The sequence below is a fragment of the Neomonachus schauinslandi genome, chromosome 3 (assembly GCF_002201575.2).
Source record: "Neomonachus schauinslandi chromosome 3, ASM220157v2, whole genome shotgun sequence".
NCBI classification, from domain to species: Eukaryota; Metazoa; Chordata; class Mammalia; order Carnivora; family Phocidae; genus Neomonachus; species Neomonachus schauinslandi.
This window is the reverse complement of record NC_058405.1, coordinates 3,796,635-3,816,650: the sequence shown is the minus strand read 5'-3', so window position 1 is coordinate 3,816,650 and position 20,016 is coordinate 3,796,635. Positions and strand designations below refer to the sequence as shown.

Below are 20,016 nucleotides of genomic sequence, written 5' to 3'. Positions count from 1 at the left end.
TTTACTAACTCCTTTGAGTAGTTAAAAAAAAAATAAGAAGAGGAAGGGAAAGAAAAAAAAAAGGGGAAGAAATTGATCGTGGTTAAACTTAAGGGAATAAACCAGTGATTGTTAGAGCATCAAATCTTTGGAACATAAGCGAGTATCCGTTTGCCCGGCAGTAAGCTACCACTTCCTGAAACACACGCACAATGGTGACGCAACCAAGCACCAGCGTGAGCTTGTTTCCTGCTAAGCGAGTCGGGCTCTGATTCTCAAAATCTGAATAGAAGCAGGGTGGCAACTTCTGTGTACTTGAAAGGTTGGCGGCGATGGTATTATTTAACAAGTAGTTGCCCGTTTCCCCAGTTTATAGTACCATCGCCGAAAATCATTTGGTACTGATTTTTATAGTCTGCTATGAATCTGTGTCGTCCTGTGAGTGAATTTACATGGATGGGAGGCTGAATTTTTTTCTTCTACATGGAATTTAGGAAAATACTACTAAAATCACTGTGTTGTACACCTGAAACTAATGTCAACGATACTTCAATTAAAAATAAATGACTACATACTTACATAAATAAATCTGCTCACCCTTTGTTTCTTTTTATTTTCATTACAGTTATTAAAGAAGAAAGGAACTTCTACATTTCTTCAAAGACTGGAACGGGGAGGTCCAGTCACCATTGCATCGCAACTCAGGGTTAGTGGATTTTTTGGTTTTCCAAAAGTTAGATTTTGATTATATCAACTGTAGAGGGCTTACGTGTATTTTTTCCCCATTTTTGACCTCTTGAGTACCTTCAGATGAAAGTAAGCACTCAGTGTGCACACAAGACACACACACCACAGAGAATTCGTAATAAAAGATATATGGGTTAAAGATAAACATTTCTATTGAAAAGCTCTTTGTATTTTCAGTCAGTGTTTTCTTTGGAGAATCAGCTATTTTTTGCTTCTCTCCCTAGAAATCTCTAACGGATATTATTGGAAAACTTCAGAAGCGCACTCCGCACTTTGTTCATTGCATCAAGCCCAATAACTCAAGACTGCCAGATACTTTTGATAATTTTTATGTGTCTGCTCAGCTACAATATATTGGGGTCCTGGACATGGTGAAGATCATTCGGTATGGATACCCTGTTCGCCTCTCCTTCTCGGATTTCCTGTCAAGGTAAATTCTGCTCTTGAAACATTATGTGCATGCTTAGTGTGGCATTCTGACGATGTGCTAGCAGGGATCTTCTGTTTTGTTCTTTGTTTCAGGCATTGGTTTTATTGTTTATGCAGTTGACTCTTTGAACAATGGGGGAGGTTAGGGGCGCCTACCCCCACATACACACTTGGAAATCCACATGTAACTTTTGATCCCTCCACAGCTTGACTACTAACAGCCTACTGTTGACCAGAAGCCTTACTGATAACACAAATGGTGGATTAACACATATTTTGTATGTAATATGTATTATATACTATATTCTTATAATACAGTAAGCCAGAGAAAAGAGAATGTTATTATGAAAATCATAAGGGAGAGAAAATACATTTATAGTGCTGCACTATATTTATATAAAACAATCTCCATTATAAGTGGACCCGCACAGTTCAAACCTGTCTTGTTCAAGGTTCAAGTATATTCTTCTAAGCTGAGTAAACAAAATACTCTGGGAAGCAATAAAATGCACTGACCAAGCTTTTTGTAGAAGTTACTAAACTTTGATACCTTGGAAACTATTTTCATGTTCCTTTATCTGAGTAGATTTCCTTGGATTTAAAGATTTCTAAAATTGTTGCCTATAATGTTTACATAAGGTTTTCTATTTAAAAGAACATAGGGGCACCTGGCTGGCTCAGCCAATAGAACATCTGACTCTTGATTTTAGCTCAGGTCATGATCTCAGGGTTGTGAGATCAAGCACCATGTCGGGCTCCACACTAGGCATGGAGCCTGCTTAAGATTCCCTGTCTCCCCCTCCCCACTCTAAAAAAAAAAAAAAAAAAAAAAAAAAGAAAGGAAGTATTTAGTAATCCCGTATAGAAGAAGGTGAAGTTTTAAAATAAAATTGATATAAAATATTGTCCGTATTACAAGAATAAAATCTAGCATTTATGGTTAAAACTAACTGTACACCTAGTATGGAAAATCTATTTGACAAACCATTCATTTAAGAAAAGAGATTTAACACTTGGTTGACCAGAAGTTCCACTTGAGCCACTCGCATGAGGAGGCAGCTAACTGAGAACAACAGTTGTCTGAACTGCCCTGTTCCCCCGGCAGAAGGTGGTGAGCCTGGCTGTGTGCGCACATGTGTGTATCTATATTATATATCACAATGATTAGAAAATGCTTTTTACCTTTGTTTTTTTGGTATTTTTCCAAGTCTACTTTGACATATATACTCAGCCAGGACTTATCTCTAGGAAAACAGTATATGAGATGAATGTCTATTAAAATTAAGTACGGCATTTCACATATACGCATCTCTTGCTCTACCATGACCTCTAGGCTGGGACCGTGTCTTACTCAGTAACAATGCTTGTGCACTGGAAGTGTTTAATCAGTGCTTTCAGAATGAACCTGGCCTTGCAGATTATTTGTCTACATTTCTACATAACAGAGACCAGAGCCATGGTTTGTTTAAAAGAGTAGTGGGGATGGGAAATGATACTTTTTGGTAAATCTTTGTATTTCTTTCACCAGCCCCTTACTTAAAAGGAGATATGATTTCTACTTATCCTTATTTGCAGTGTCATATCAATAGAGATGGAACTATTAATTTATTTCAGTGGAAATTTGCCACCATATATTTTTTTTAACTAGGCTCCATGCCCAGCGTGGGGCCCAGTGTGGGGCTTGAACTCACCACCCCAAGATTAAGACCTGAGCTGAAATCAAGAGTTGGAGTCTTAACCGACTGAGCCACCCAGGCATCTTGCCACCATCTTCCTTAAATGAAGGATTCCAGTCTGGGCTATTGTCACAAAAAACACTGATCGTTAGAGAGATGATCAGTTTCTATAGAACTTGAATAAAACGTAATCCACATACTGTCACATCAGGAAGTAGCATAATTTTTGTCTTTGGTATAGTTGACACACAGTGTTACGTAAGTTTCAGGTGTACAACATAGTGATTCCGCTATAATTTAATATTTATTTAGAAAGCTCATCAGAACTTTGACATTGCCTCAGGCAATCAAGCATCATTATATAAACAAAGATTAGAGGTGCAATTTAATAGAAAATTTTGCTTGCCAAAATCAGATAACCGAATGTATTGTTCCTATGTAAAATATTGATTTTCCCTTCCTATCCCCTTGTCTTAATTGTTAGAGAATAAAACCCTTTGAAAAGAAATTACTTTGTTTAGTACACAAAAAGGAATATGATTGCCACAAGTGTATTGGACAGGGAAGAAAAAGATGTCCCAATTTGAAGCAGGCACCTACTTATTTGAACAGCATTTATTGTTCCTGAAATCCAGCAGGACACTAAACAGGGATAATGACATTCCTGTGGAATCTGTAGGTGGATGTGATGATATTGCAAATTTGCTTTGTGGTATTTTGGCTTTAATAACTGCCGATCATTCTGAGTCTTCCTAACTGAAACTGGAGAATCACATTAGTCTAGCGGATCCAATTTTGATTAAATGTAGAGGTACGCTTGCTGAGTGTTTGCCTAATAGCATCAGTAGCTTCCCAGTGGGATGATAAAGATGTAAGGTCCTGTCTCCCATGACAGGAGACTCCGCAAGTTTGGATATAGGAAAAAGAAAAGGAGCATCATGATCCATAACTGGATTTCCTGTTGCTATGAACTAAATCGTACGTCCCCCAAAACTCATAGTTCAGTTGAAGCCCTAACCCCCACTGTAACTGTACTTGGAGATGGGACTCTTGGGAGGGCATCCTTGTGGAATGAGCTCATAAGCGTGGAGCCCCGATCCGATAGCATTAGTGTCCTTATGAGAAGAGTCATCAGAGAGCATGCACTCTCTCTGGGCTATATGAGGACACAGCGAGAAGGCAGCTGTCTGCAAGGTAGGAGGAACCTCTGTAGAAATGAGATTGGCCGGCACCTTGATCTTGGACTTCCCAGACTCCAGAACTGTGAGAAAATAAACTTCTATTGTTAAGCTGCCCAGTCTGTGGTATTTTGTGATGGTAGTTGAAGCTGGAGGAAATACCTGTGTTTGTAGGATATGTTTCTATGGTGTCCGTGGGTAGCAGAGCTGGACCAGTTATGTTGGGAAATTTGGGGCGCTTGTTCTTGTTATAAAATACTCTTGTGTCAATGGAAGGAAATAAGAGTTTAGGGGCATGTATCCTGTGGTTTCAAAAACTCTCTCATCCTTTTTACCTTTGTATCCATTGACTCAGTAGTATTTACTTAATATTCAGGATTCATTCACTCAGGCATTCTCTCCTTTGGACAATCTTTCGTAGAATCCCAAAGTGCTTGGTGTCTCTTTCTAGGCTTCAGAAGGGGCTTGTGCAAGACACCTGTTATATGCTCCCTGGAAATAGCCCTTCATGTGCCAGTCTCAACCACTAGACCAGAGGTTAGCAGACTACAGCCCATGGGCCAGATCTGGCCTGTCACCTACTTTTTCATATGGCCTGAGAGCTAAAAATGTCTTTTGCATTTTTAAACTGTTATATTTTAAATGGTTACATACATACAATATTTAACTTCCTCAGTCTAAAACCCTAAAACGTTTATTCCCTGACCCCTTCCAGAACATATTTACTGTCCCGCATGAGGCCATAGGCTGCTTGGATGAGGGACAGGTGTTACTGCATTCCTGGACTCCAGCAGAATGCCAGTCACCCTTCGTGCTTCTCCAGCCAACTCAGTGACACTGAACGGAATGGATCTCATATGCTCTTCTGTCTCAATAACTTTCCCTAATGTTAGTCTGGTTCTTCAGTGTGTGAGATTTTTCAGAGGGCACTGTAAATGACAACTCTCAGCAGTAGATTCTTGGAAGATAAAACCCCACGTCAGTGGCTTACAATAACAAAACTTTATTTCTCTCTTGCACTCACTTCTGTGATTTAGAAGTAATACAGCTAAGCTCAGGCCAGCTCTGATCTGGGCCTCTTTTTTCATGGTGGGCCCCAGGAAAAGCTAAGATGTGGGACATGCCCTTTCTGTGTCAGAGGGAGAGGAGAAATGGCCGGAATGCGTGTTGCAATGTCTGCTGAGCTGTGGCATTTTTCACTTATGTTCCATTGGTTAAAGGCAATCCCTTGGCCAGAGCCAACATGAATAGGGTGGAGAAATGTCCTATTCCTAGGAGATCCTATACAACTCGTAACAAACTCAGTTCATCTGTTGCTGTGTATCAGACACCCCAAAACTTCATGGCATAAAACAACATTGTATTATTTCTCCTAGTTCTGTGGGTTAACTGGGCTCAGTTGGGCAATTCTTGCTTGGGGTCTTTCCAAAAGTCAGAGCCATATAGCAGAAGATGCTGGCATTAGCTGGGCTGGACGTATAAGATGGCTTCTTCGCTCATGTGCCTCCATGTTCCTCTAGCAAAACAGTCTGGAACTCTTCCTGGCAGCTCCCAGTTCCTGGGGCAAGAAGGGAAACTTGCAGTCCTTCTTGAAGCTGGGCCTGGAACTGGCCCATCATCGCTGCCCTTGTATTTTCTTGGCCAAACAGTTGCAGACCAACCCAGGTCTATCCCCTGGAAGAAGCAATGGGTGGTAGCCAATGCCAGAACCAGCTACCATATCCCCTTGAAGGGAGAACAGGCAAGTAATTGGGAACAATAGAAAGACTCTTCCATAGCCATGCCCCTTTGTAAGAATTGCTATTATTTCATCTCTCCCCAGTAAGTATATGGGAGTTCAATGTGTTGAATAATATAATACCATCATGGTTTTGTGTTTTTTTACAGTTCTAGAATTGAGGGAAGAATAATATGAGGTAATGCTAGGAAAATTGTTTGGCTGTTTTTTTAAAAGATTTTATTTATTTGAGAGAGAGAGAGAGAGAGGACGAGCAGGGGAAGCAGCAGAGGGAGAGGGAGAAGCAGGCTCCCCACTGAGCAGCGAGCCCGATGCGGGGCTCGATCCCGGGACCCTGAGATCATGACCTGAGCCGAAGGCAGACGCTTAACCGACTGAGCCACCCAGGCGCCCCTAGGGGAAATGTTTTGAGAACTCCTTCAAGGTATGGTACCATGCCTTTTACCTTGTAAGGTGCGGTACCATCATTCTCCAGTGGCTCGTGACATTGTAACAAACACCACTTCTCAGTGGAGCCAGCAGATGCCAGTTGTCACCCCCGTGAGTCTCTCCTTCCTCAGAGCACGAGCCTCTCACTTTTTATCTTCTTCTAGATGCGGCAGGGAAATCTTTTGGAATCTACCTCTGGATGCTGGGTCGCAAGCTTCTGGAGCTCATGGCCACCTCCCCCCGCTCCCCGTTCATCTATGGACTTACTTACAGTTGGCAGGGGAGAGTAGGACAGCATCACTCCAGGGTTGACCCTTTGGGGAGGCAACCTTATTTGGAAAAGACAGAAGGACTTGTGGGCGAGAAGCACCCCCGGGGGCTGGTATTATGCTTGGCGTGGTGAGGGAGCATGATCTGTCCTCTGAGATTGTCACTGGATGGGATCCCTCTCAGAAACAGTCTGAATCGTTGAGCTTGTTCCAGCGACATAGTGGTGGCTGAGAGGTCAGGCTATGAAAGCACACGGCCATCATACTAAATTGGGTGTGGGGGGTGCACGCAAGGAGCCGCACTTCGGTTTCTCGGACTCCACGGGCTGGTGGCGGCCACCGGGTGAAGCAGCATCACCAGAGCCCTAGGTCTGAGCTGGAATCTTCTAAACGTTTTCCTTGTTCCAGGAAAGTGCTTCCAGTACTGTCAATGCGTCTTTAATAGAAATATGAATTAATAGGTCCGGGAGCTATTGAATGTCCTAAAAGCTTTAATTGGCCAAAGGTCTATTTTCTTCGGGGTGGTTTTGCCAAGGCTTCCCGTGTTCTCCCTGCTGAAACTGACCTGCCGGGTTGGCTTCATGAAGTTCGGGAGGAGAGGACCGGTGACTTTTCAGTGAAATGTGAAATAGGAAAGAGAAGCGTCAGGCACGTGGTTCTAGAAGCCATTTCAACTGAAACATCTTTATTGGGAATCTGTTATGGTGCTCAGTGGGCTGTGAATCATCATTTCCCCCATAATCTACTCGGGGCAAGTGTGAACTTCTTCTCTAAAGGGCCAGGTGGTCACCGTCGTGGGCTGTGGGCACGAGGTCACTGCCGCAAGCGCTCAGCTCTGCGGGGGACCCCGCGCAGCCACGGAGGGCACGCGGAGGACAGACCCGCAGGAACAGAGGGCAGGTGGTTTGGGCCCCAGAGCAGCTGACCCTTTACGTAGGCCCACCCAACCCCCTTTTCCGGAGGAGTTGGGGAAACTTGTCTGTAGGAAGGGTGCAGGGAAGGAAAGGTGACTGATATTTGCTTTTGCGCTTCCAGAATCTGCTCAGATCCTCAGTTGTGCCCCCATCTGCTGGCATCTGTCGTCCATTTCTGCCTTACGTGCTCCCCCCCTTCCTTTCGTCAGGTGTTTTACCGAATCAGATGTGGTTACGACAGAAGTCCTCCCCGTGTGCACGGATGACCACTGTGGGTCACGCTCCAGATCGGCACTGTGTGCTCATTATTCTGTGCCTCATAATAACCTTTTCAGACAACCACTCTCATTGTGCAGATACGAGTTATCTTGTCCTTACAAGCTGCCAGCTTTGATTTAAACGTGCCTTGAGTGCATTCATCAGCGCCGGGGAGGCTGGGGCGGGCGCTGTGCTGAGCGCTCCCCGAGTGTCATTCATTCCATCCTCGCGTCCCCGGGGACTTGGTTACAGTAGCATTCCTGTTTGCTAGCGGAGAGAACTCAGGTCCCCATGGAGTTCGGTACCGGCTCAACCTCTCGTCCCTGAGGGTGTCTTTAACCGATCCACGATGCTGGTGCTGTGCTGACGTTGGCCCTGTTCCCATGTCCTCGCGCGTCGCACGTCCTCCTCCTGCTGGATTGTCGCTAGCAGAGGTGCAGGACCTCCAGAGCAGCACCGTGACCTCAGTGGGGAAAATAAATCCCGGGCCACGTCTCACATTCAGCCCTGGGCCCTGCACTCTGGATTTCCTTTGCTCTACTTCCTGAAAAACAACCCAGCTAGTTTCATTGGGATCCATGGCCCCCAGTGTCCCTGTCCTCACCAGCAACCTTGCATGGTCACACAGCAGCAACAGGGCGCTGGATGATGGGGCGTGGACGGATGAATTGTGACTTCTGGAAAATGAGCTCCAAGTGAGTAAGGGAAGTGATCCTTGCAGTTGGAGAACTGCACGATTTCTTTTAAAATAACAAAAAAGTGAACACAAAAGTGTTTTACAACTTTCTAACAGTACCTTGGAAACAATACACCACAATGACCGGTCTAAAATAATTTACTAAGTGATTCCACTTGAGTAAGCATCCAATATGAAACCAATGAAATCAGGATGATTATTGCTGTTCCGGGAAAATAGACTAAGAAGCTACAGGAATTCAGTATTTTAACAATTCTATTGTATTTCTAAAACGGTTTTAGAAGAACATTAAAAATTCAGTCCCAGAATTCCGAATCTTATTATTCATTACTTGCTTTATCTGGGCTTCCCCACTTTCCTCCACTGATGTATCTTCATGTTTTTAATTGTAAGTTATGTCTGGCAAAACATAATCACAAAATGATCTTGCTTTTGGGGCCAAACCAACTTTAAATACTTACCCATAAGTTACTTGTTTCATTACCTACAAACTATTTAATTCTGTTTATAGAACAACAGTGGCTTTTAATGTGACCATTAGTATGGGATAGTTGTCATTGATTCTATCTGAATGATCTCAATAATTCAGGAGTCTACATAGAACCTCGTGTCGTCATTGGGATCTTTGAAGGGACCTAATCAATAGCATCTTTTTCCTTATTCAATTTTTGGCCAAAGTGAGAAGGCAAAATGATCAAAATGTCACCTTTCAAAGACACTGCTCAGTGGGAGAGCCAGAAGTGCCTAATAGAGCCGACCCTACCACTGGTCAGCCTGACCCCTCAGTTACAGGCAGCATGGACCCAGCTAGACTCTCCCATGAGGGAGACTGTTCAGGGAAGGCTTGGAGCTTGGAGAGCTGAGGAAGATGACCAACTGTGAACAACAAGCAGGTGGTTCATTAGCAGCTGAGACTGCTGTGTATTTTTCTCACCAAAATTGCCAATCGGGTTAGTCCACCACCGCACCCTCCCTTACGAAGCGTGCGGGACTGGAGAGGCCAGAGTGTCATCCCACCTTCCTCTCTAAGGAAACAGCTGAAAAGAAGAAGCATCCTTGGTGAATCTCTGTGGTGTTTTGTGTTCTGGGACGTTGGACTCCTCCAGTAAGCCTGTCAACAGCCTCGGGGTATGGCTGGTCCCCTGGGGGGACACCCCGTCCTTCATGAGCACCCCACTACTTCTTTCTGTACCTTCTGGGACCACTGACAAGCAATATAAATTTTGCACCCAAAGATTCTGGAATAGGCCAACAGTGCATTACTTTAATTGATTTCCAGGCCACTCTGTATTCATGGCTGTAAGTGCATTTTATTTCCAATTGTAAACCCTGTCTAGACAGAGTGTCCAACTGAGTGTATCAGAGATTCTGCAATCAGAATAAATGAAAATACTAAAATAAAACAAAAGAGCAACTCAGATAATAAAATCCCAGTAGCCTAGATATTCCCCATATTTGACTATACATTTTCTTCCATTATTACGTTCCCAGTGAGAAATGAAAGTTCAAAGATTAATATGTCTTGTAAATGAAAGTCCAGAGATATTCAATTCCAAAGGAATTGAAATCCCAAATCTGATTATCTTGCCTTGCTGAGTTAAATGTCCAGAATTCCATATGCATAAGTTAAATTTCTATTTCTGAATCATTCTTTCTAGTTTCTCGCTCAGCTCAGACGAGCTAAAGAGGTTCCAGATATCCTGGCTGAGCTGGGACTCTAGCATGACAGTGTGAGCGATCAGTCACTGTGTTGGTCACAAAACACCACAGACTCGTGGCCTAAACAACAGATACTTATTTTCTCCCAGTTCTGGAGAATGGAAGTCCAAGATCAAGATGCCAACAGGGTTGGTGTCTGGTGAGGGTTCTCCCCTTAGACTGCAGACAGCTGCCTTCTCGCCGTGAGCTCCGTTGCCTTTCCAGGAAGTGTGCCTCCAAGAGAATGAGAGTGAGGATCAGAGACCAAGAAGCAGACTGAGAGACAGAGCGAGAATGCTCTCCAGTGATAAGGACACAGATCCTATTGAATTAGGACTCCATCCTTATGACCTCATGTAACCTGAATTATCTCCTAAAGAAAGACCCTACTGACAAGTTCAGTCACCAAATACTGGGTATCAGGGCTTCAAAATATGAATTCGGGGGGGATAGGGCAACAAACCTTCAGTCCATCGTGGTCGTCCTTCTGGATGCGACTAATTCAACCTCGCAGGTTGTCTTGACTCAGTGCCGCATCCTTGATTACCTCCACCTTGAGAGTCTGAGGAGTAAATAGTGGATGTGAGGTCATTCGGGCCCTAACTTCATCATACACACTAAATGTAGAAATCTATCCCTAGTAGTATTCTCTCTAGCGAGAGCAGGATACCACAGGCAGAATTATTCCAGAATCTTATATTTTTTGTTGACAATAACAAGGGTGACTATATAGTATATTGACCAAACCAGGACATGTTTTATAATGAAATGGGGAACTTAATAATTTTGACAGGAATCCAGGTATAAACTGGGACCGCCCCTGGCAAACCAGGACATTGGCCACCCTACCCACCCTGCACCCACCTGCTCGTGAGCCTTTGGTGCATTGCCAGGAACATTTAATCCCTGCCATCCCTAGTACAAGCTCTCTTAAGGAAAACCTTCTGCTCTGTGCACATAATAGGTGGCCAGCCGGTATTTGTTGAATGAACTAAGACATGAATTAGTAATGTTTTATTTTCTGTATAGTTTTATAGTTGAGCTCTACCTTTGGTGGCCAAGATGTATAAGATTCATTAGTGGGCCAAAAGAGTTGTCATTATCTAACCAGCTTAAAATGTTTGCTTTAATTATGCCAAGATATTTCCATTTTAGGACAGCCCTTTAGACTTTAGCACGAGACAGTGATCCCAGGTTTGCCTTTTCCACAGTTTAATAATATTCTCACTCCCCTCCAAAATACCGTGAGTCATTCTCCGAAATTTCTAGTCATATGATAACTATACAACAGTGCCTGGATGCGTATTCCCATACTGGTCTAAGAAATAGCTTCGTTTTATGTTTTTTCTCCTCTGTTCTTTGAAATGCTTTGTTAACTAAAGGCAGTTTCTTTGATCCCGTAGGGATGGAGGACCAATTTATGCAGTAGAAATGTATTTAGGAATAAAAACACCAAATCACAGTAGACTCTACTGATGATCTATGTTTAGGGGAGACGCTATTTTTAACTAAGTAATTTATAGTTAGAGCTGACCCACTTTGTGATCTTTCTACAGTATGCTCACTTGAACCCTCTACTATAACAATATTGTTGTAAGACCCCATTACAAAGCTTGAAAACTTACTTTCATGGCAGTTTAATAAGTAAATATTTATATTATATGAAATAAAGAGTTCTACATTTAGCAGAATATATTCAACTGCAGAATAAAAGCAATTTGTCTTATTGTTAGGAAACCCATAGTTTTAAAAAAAATCATAGTTTTAAATATATGGTGATGATAACATATTTTTAAACTTCAATATTCTTACAAATCTCTCCATTTATGACCAAAAAAATCCCAACATATTTCTGTATAGGGCCTCAGCTACTTTCTCCACAGCTGAAGAAATGGGATAGCTGATATTAGGAAGGAACTTATATTCAAAACGATGAAATCTGCAGAAAAAATGAATCCTGCAGAGTGACCTGAAAATGGTCAATGCACGAAGTGAGGAGCTCCAGAGGAAAATACTTTAATAGGAGTAATCTGAACTATCTCAACTGTCAGATGGTTGGAGATAGGGGCAATGTGACTTTTTTTCAGTTCTGATCATCCTGACACAAAAAGTCAGAGTCCTATTCAGGAAGTAGAATACCAAATGTGGCGTTCATCATATTCATGCCCTCCCTTTTTTGAAGAAACTTCTTTTAGGTCTCTACAAAGCTAAGAAATGGAAGGCATCATTTATACATTATATTTAGTAAAGAGGTAATTATTTAACAAGACGGGAAAACAAGAAAGTTGTATTGTACATTTTGCATTAGAGATACATGCATCATTTCAAGACTGACTTTTATAGAATTATCAGGAAAAAAACTATTTTTTTTTTTTTTAGAGAGAGAACATGCATGAGCAGTGCAGGAGGGGCACAAGGAGGGGGAGAGAGAGAGAGAGAATTTTAAGCAGATTCCACGCCCAGCATGGAGCCCGATACAGGGCTCAATCTGACAATCCTGAGATCATGACCTGAGCTGAAACCAAGAGTCAGACGCTTAACCAACTGACTGAGCCACCCAGGTGCCCAGGAAAACACTTTCTAAAAGGAATCATTACATGGGCTATTAAAACTCTACTGGTCCTGTCCCAGTGAAAGGTGTATTTGGAGCAAGTATAGATACAGGATAATCTGTTTTCTATGCCCAGTACACCCCAGTGTCAAGGCCAACATCAATGCCATAATCATCTTCCCACACCAGAATGAAACAGTTCAGCACTGCTTAATTAGATACTTTTAGATGTTGACTTCCAATTCTTTATTATGCTTTGACCATTACTCCAAATGAAGCAAACGGCATTCTGATACAGGACACACATCATCCCCAGCCCCAACACAGTGCCCTTATATGATGGTTGATTGGGTTTCCTGCGTCAAGGGCACCCTAGCTTCACAGTGCAGGTTGGATCCTCTTAGTGATTACTCTCTTGATGCAAGGCCACGGAGGACGTTAATTTCAACATGCCATGCTATAATGTACCTTAGAAATGTGGTGTTAAAGGCATTTTTCCCATTCTAGCTCTTTATTATTGGAATAGAAAGATTTGGAGTAAAGAAAGTTTTCTCTTCCCATTATACCATAATATATCTTACAGTCTTATCTAGATACAACCCTATACATACCAGTCTCTTATTTTAGATGGTGTCCCCCGTACCTAACACAGGGCCTGATACAAGGTTGGCGGCTAATAATCGTGTTGCTATTCTTGAAATAATTAACAAAATATTCAGGCTATCAGTGGGAATTTTCCAGGGAATGCTCATACTCCTTGCATCTCTGTTACTGTTTGTAAAACCTGTTAGTAAACACTCAGTGTGTGTGTGGGCATGTACGCACACACACACACACACACACACACACACATAACCGCAAGCATTCTTCAGATCAAATTCTTTAAATCAGTGCCTCTCAACCGTGCTGGCTAAGTAGATTCACTAAGTTTTAAAAAAAAAAATTGTGGATAGCTGGGTTGGGGCCTAGGCAGCAGGGTAGGTTACCAGGTAAGATACAGGATACCCAGATAAACAACAAATGTTGAAAATTGACAAAAATGATGACCTCTAAAGGATGCCATGACATTGCTGAGATCACAGTTTTAAACACTGCTCTCTCTCTTTCCTCCCCTTTTCTTCTTTCTGTGCTCTGACTCCCTTTCCCTCCAGATAGTTCCAGATTGTCTCCTATGTATAAGGGATTCTTAGCTGCACTAGCTAATTGAGGGTTTTTGCAATTCTTGTAGATTAGTGTATTCAAATCCATTATTTGTCTAAGGTAGGCTTCCATTTCCTATTTGTTTTACATTAATGATTGCTAAATATTGAGTAAGAATATTGGGTAAAGGAATGGGACATCTTTATATCATACAATGGTGTCTAAATGTGGTGATCTCTACTCAAATTATTCAAAAATACTAAGAAAACATTAAATTATTTCATTCATTCATTTAACCTATGTCCTATCATTCCAAGATAAGGGGTTTCTACTTCAGCCTAAAGAAAAGTATGGAGATAACATATTTTTATACAGATGTATATTTCCATTTACTTTCAACACAACTTCAGGCATATATAGGAACGTGGCCATTGAGGATGTGAATAGGTCATTAAGACTCGCAGTAGCTGACTAAACTGTATTATGACCAAATTACATGGAAAAAGCTACACACATGAAAAAATAACAGGGTTTTTCTACCCTTCAGTATATCCTATTAAGAATAATCCTTACCCATTAAATATACTTAGACACCAAAAATGCAACACCAAATACCAGTGACTGACATTTTATAGCTTTGCTGCTGACCAGACACCATCAGAACATGTGTTATGTACTCTTACCTCCCCCAGCGGTCATAGGACCTACATGTGCTTTTCATCAGCATCTCAGACTAGTCACTTCCTGTGAATCCATCTTCCTTGCTGTTCCCAGTACTGGTGCAAACACTCCTCTGTGTTTACTTACCATGCTAACTGAACATCAGAAGGAACGAGGACTTGGGTTTCTATTGTAGGCATCCAGAACAGATTTTTTTGTTAAGTTTCTCTGAATTCTTTTTATGAATGGCTTATTTAATTTATTTCTAAAATTTTTAACAGTTTTAATAAAATAGAATTGACATGGAATAAACTGCATCTGTTTTTTGGTTTTAAAAAATGACAAGTTTTGATAGAAACCTACATCCTAGAAACCATTCCACAAATCATGATGGTGCACATACCTGTCATCCCACTAGAGATTCCCCGTACCCCGTGGTATCCCCACCTTCTCACCCACCCCTGCTTCTCCATCCCTAAACAAGCATTGGTATGCTTTTGTTCATGATAAATTAGTTTCATTTTCTGAAATGCCATACACATGAAATAATCAAGTATGTACTTTTTTTGTCTGGCTTTTTTCACTCAGCACAGTAATATTGACATTCAGACGTATAGTTGTGTATATCAGTTCACAAAGTCTTATTCCTTTTGTATGTTACTCATGTGTTGACAGATCATTAATTGTCCCCGGTATTTGGGGATTACAAGTAGAACCATGATGACCATTCATGTACAAGTCTTCATATGGACATGGTTTCATTTTGGGGTGGAGTTACGGGTAAAAATAGAGTGGAATGGCTGAGACATATGGCTAGTATACATTTAACTTTAAAAAAAAAACCTGCCAAACTGCTTTCCAAAGTGGGCATACCATTCTGTATTCCCACCAGTAGGCTATGAGAGCTCAGTTATTCACATCGTCTTCAACACTTGGTTGGATCAGCCATCTTGTTTTTGGCGTTCTAATGGGTGTGTGCTGGTATCTCATTGTGATTTTACCTTGCTTTTTTCTGATGACTAATGACATTGAGCATCTTTCCATGGGCTTATCCATATGTCTTCTCTGGTGAGTTTCCTATTCACATATCTTGCCTAACTTTTCATCAGGTTTATTATTTTTTAGAGTTCTTTGTAGATTCTGGAGACACATATGAATTACATATTTCATTGGCAAACATTTCCCCCAAGACCGTGGCCTATCCTCTATGTTGTGGAAAAGATTGCATAGAATTGGTGTTAATTTTTCTTTCAATATTTGTTAGAATTTGCTTAGTGACACCATTTGGGTGTGGAGATTTCTTATTTGGAGAGATTTTAAGTACAAATCCAATTTCTTTAATAGTTCTAGGGATATTCATGTTAACCTGTTTTATCTTTGTTGGATTTTAGTAATTTGTGGTTTTTGAGAATTGCTCTATTTCATCCAAATTGACATATTTATCTATATGGGGTTGTTTATATCATTCTCTTATTATACTTTTAATATCTACAGTGTCAGTGCCAACATCCTTTCTTTGCCTCTGATACTGTTAATTGTGTCTTCTGTTTTCTTTTTCTTTTCTTTACCAGTCGAGGGTTTTATCAGTTTTGTTTATTTATTCAAAGAACCAGCTTTTGATTTTGATTATCTCTATTGTTTTATGTTCAAATAATTTCATTGATTTCCATTCTTATTTTTATTATGTCTTTCCTTCTGCCTGCTTTAGATTTACTTTGTTTTTCTTTTTCCAGTCGTAAGGTGGAAGTTTAGGTTAACAATAGGAAGCTTTTATATCTTCTTTTTTTTAAGATTTTTTATTTATTTATTTGACAGAGAGAGTAAGAGAGCACAAGCAGGGGGAATGACAGAGGGAGAGGGAGAAGCAGGCTCCCTACTGAGCAGGGATGTGGGGCTCGATCCCAGGACCCTGAGATCATGACCTGAGCCGAAGGCAGACACTTAACCGACTAAGCCACTGAGTAGCTCCAGGAAGCCTTTATTTCTTTTCTGATATAGGAAATTAATATAAACTCACCTTTATTTATTTAAACAGCACCTTTGAGCTGATTGTAAGTTTACCATTTTTCCCCAGGATCCCCTGGCCTGGAATCCAGGCAACTCTAAACCCAGAAGTCAGTACTGGTGCAAAGAGAAACAGCTCTAGAAGAAGCCCTACTTCAGACTCAAGGGACAGGATATGAAACTCATAAGTTCCACATGAAATACGCTGTTTTTTATTTTCTCCCTTCTCTCATGCCCCATCCTGAGCAGCCCTGTGTCAGGGGCCCACAGGCACCTACTCCTCTGAGGAAGGGGAGCCTTCTTCCCCAGTCAGAAGAATAGTGGTCCCAAGAGGGTGGGGTGGGCCCCTATCTTTCTTGGCAGCCTACAGCTCAGCCCCAGATGCAGGTGCACTCCCAGGAGTGCACAGAGAAGGGGGGTAAATAAAGCCCCAGACTTCAGGCTAGAGGACAGGAAAGGGGAGATCCCGGCAACATGAAAGTGCTTGTGAGCCTAGGCAGGAGGAGGAGCTCTAGAAAGTGGCACAATAAAGCTTTTTATGAACCCATGGCTCACCTCTAAACTATATGTGTATAGATCATATACTGGTTTCACTTTCCTTTTTTTTCAGTTCATTTTTTTATTTTTTATACATCATATTTTTGAGCACTTTTAACTTCACAGCAAAGCTGATTGGAAGATAAAGAGAGATCCTCCCACACCCCTCCCCCCACACATGCACAGCCTCCCCCACATCAATACCCCCCAGCAGAGTTTTGTTAAATTTCTCTGGATTCTTCTTATGAGTGTAAAGATAATTTATTTACACATTTATTGTCACAGTCGATGAACCCGCATCGACACTTCATCACCACGCATTGTCCGTAGTTTACAATACAGTTCATTCCTGGTGTTGTGCGTTCGCTCCTTCATTTCTGAAAGATATTTATATGATGTAAAGTATCGTAGGTTGACATATTTTTTCTGCTAGTATTTTAAAGGTACTACTTCTCTGGGTTGTACTCTTTCCAAGAAGAAATTGGCTGTCATTCTTTATTCTTCTGTGCAGGATTTGTCTTTTTTCTTCCTGTGTGCTTTTACGATTTTCTCTTTTTTACTGCTTTTGAGTAATTTGAGAATGAACTTTGGTGTGGTTTCTTTCTTGTTGCTTGTGTTTTGGGCTCATCAAGCTGCTTCAGTCTCAAGCTGTTTCCTGGACCTATGAGTTTACAGGTTTCATAAAATCTGGAAAATTTTTGTCCATAATTTCATCAAGTATTTTTTCTATCTACCCTTTTATCTCCTCTAATTTAGATGTTACAATTCCATGTGTGTTAGATATGTGAGGTTGTCCCACAGACTCTCATCACTGATTAGTGCAAATCATGGATGCTCATCAGTTTTTAGCCTTGTTTCTCTGTTTCATTTTGGATAGTTTCTATTGCCATGTCTTCAGGTTCACTAATCTTTTCTTCTGAGATGTCTAATCCACATTTAATCCAACCCAGTTCATCTTTTGCTTCAAATATTGTAGTTTTCATCTCTAGTTCAGTTTGGATTTTTCAAAAATCCTTCATGTCTTTAGCATTTTATCTTTCTTTTAGTACCTATTTGTCTACTAATTCCACTATCTGCCATATCTGGGTCAATGTTGATTGATTAATTTTCTTTTTGTTATAGATCAGAGTGTTCTGCTTCTTTGTGTGCCTGGTAATTTTTGATTCAATACCAGACATTATGAATTTTACCTTTTCAGGTGGTACATATTTTTGTATTTCTATAAATATTTTTGAGTTTGGTCTAGAAAACAATTAAACCACTTGGAAAGAGTTTGTTGTTTTGAGGTTTTGCTCTCATGTTTTGCTAGGTAGAACCAGACCAGTATATAGTCTAGAGCTCATTATGTCATACTAATTATGCAAAATAATTGACTTCTCTATCCAGTGCCCCATAAATTGTGGAATTTTTCACTCTGGCTAATGGGAACAGCCTTGTTTCTTATCTTTGCCCTAGGATGGTATTCTTTCCTCCATTTGGGTAGTTCTTCTCTAGGACCTAGGTAGCTTATTCACACGTGGTAACAGTATTCTACTAGAGACTTGAGTGGGCTCTGAAGGTCTCAGGAATCTTCACTTGGGTGCAGCTCTCTCTTCTCAGACTATCTTCTCTGTGAACTGAAGCTACCTTGGCATCCCTCATCTTCCAGGGCTGTCTCCTCAACTTAGGGAGAGCCTTGAGCTTCACTTGGGATCCTTCTTTGGGCCACAGTCTAGAATCTTCCCTCATGAAGTAAACTGGGAGGTCCTCCCAGGGATCACTACCTTCCTTGACTGGTGTTCAGTGCATGCCCTGAGAACCAACGCCTCACATATGTTAAGTTGTTTGAGGATAGAGGGTAAGATCAGTCACTCTCCCCCCATCTTGACTTGAAAGCAGAAATCTGTGAATTTATTTTTATTATTGGTTTCCTACTAGATGGGTACTTTATCTATTAGATTGTTGTTGGGCTATCTTGTGAGTACCTATAATCTGTCCTTAAAACAGAGAACTTCCTAAAATGATGGTATTATTTGAAAACGTGTATTTTTTTAAAGATAATTTTGATAGTTCAGATAATGGTACACTTTTCTCCTTTGATTATTCAGATTATGTATACTAATTTTTCCTAAACAGACTTGTATTTCTGTATAAAAATTAACATAGAGCAGCTGGTATTTTATAAAATGATGATGCTAGACAAGAGTTTTGGATAGGAAGTGGAGGCGAATACTATATTTGTTTGAATGTGCATGGGATTTTAATTAAGCTAAAATTAAGCATGTTAGAAATTGTCCAGGAAGCTGATGACTTTCATTCTTATTCTTAGGGAATTCATGGGTTGGACGTCTCTATGACCAAAATGGTCAGAAATGCATATTTATGTACAGGATTCTGAACAGGCTTGTGAACATTCTGCCCCCCATCCCATGCCAAAAAATGCTTTGGCTCAAGAGAAAAAGTGCCACCTGCTTTGCCCACAGTAGAATTTCAAGACTTAGCAGGAAATCTCCTATTCTCTTATTGATTATCTACTGGTACTTTACGCAGGTAAACCCTGAGACATCAACAAATTCTTAAGACATTCCAAAAATTAATAAGTAATGAGAATAGGAGGATATGCTTTTTAAAAAAGTACCTTTAACTCAGAAATTTTTACAGTAACTATTACCTGCAAATACTGCTATAACCATTTCTCAGACATGTATAGGAAGAAGGCTCAAAAAATTAAGATTTAAGCAAATACCTCTGGCCTTTATTTTATTGCCATTGCATTCCAGTGGTCAGGGAAATTATAGATATAGATGTGGATACAGAGATATGTTTCAGTGATTTATCTGTTTCAAAGAAACACATGTCCTGATGAAGACAGACCTTGAAAGATATGAACTATATGTATGATTCTTACACATTCTCTCAGGATTCTCACACATTATTTATTTATTGAAGCATTTAAAATTAAGAAAAGCAGGAATCATAAATAGATCTAACAAAGTAAAATGTTATATTATGCATGTACTTTATTTCCCTCAAAATGTTATTTTATTTCTTGCCCTAAATCTTACCCAAGTGTTCTCTAAAGACATAGAAGCTTGAAAGCTCAAAGACATTGCTATAAAAGTTATTCATTAGG

The 20,016-nt window shown here is 40.7% G+C and overlaps 1 protein-coding gene across 1 annotated transcript in view; it reads left to right on the top strand.

The window, feature by feature from the left end:
• MYO16 (myosin XVI) overlaps positions 1-20,016 on the top strand; it is a 441,248-nt gene that overhangs the window by 298,838 nt on the left and 122,394 nt on the right. Inside the window, exons 25-26 of the mRNA XM_044913335.1 lie at positions 605-685; positions 951-1,156. Coding sequence (XP_044769270.1) covers positions 605-685; positions 951-1,156 — 287 coding nt within the window. The remainder of the gene's footprint in view (positions 1-604; positions 686-950; positions 1,157-20,016) is intronic.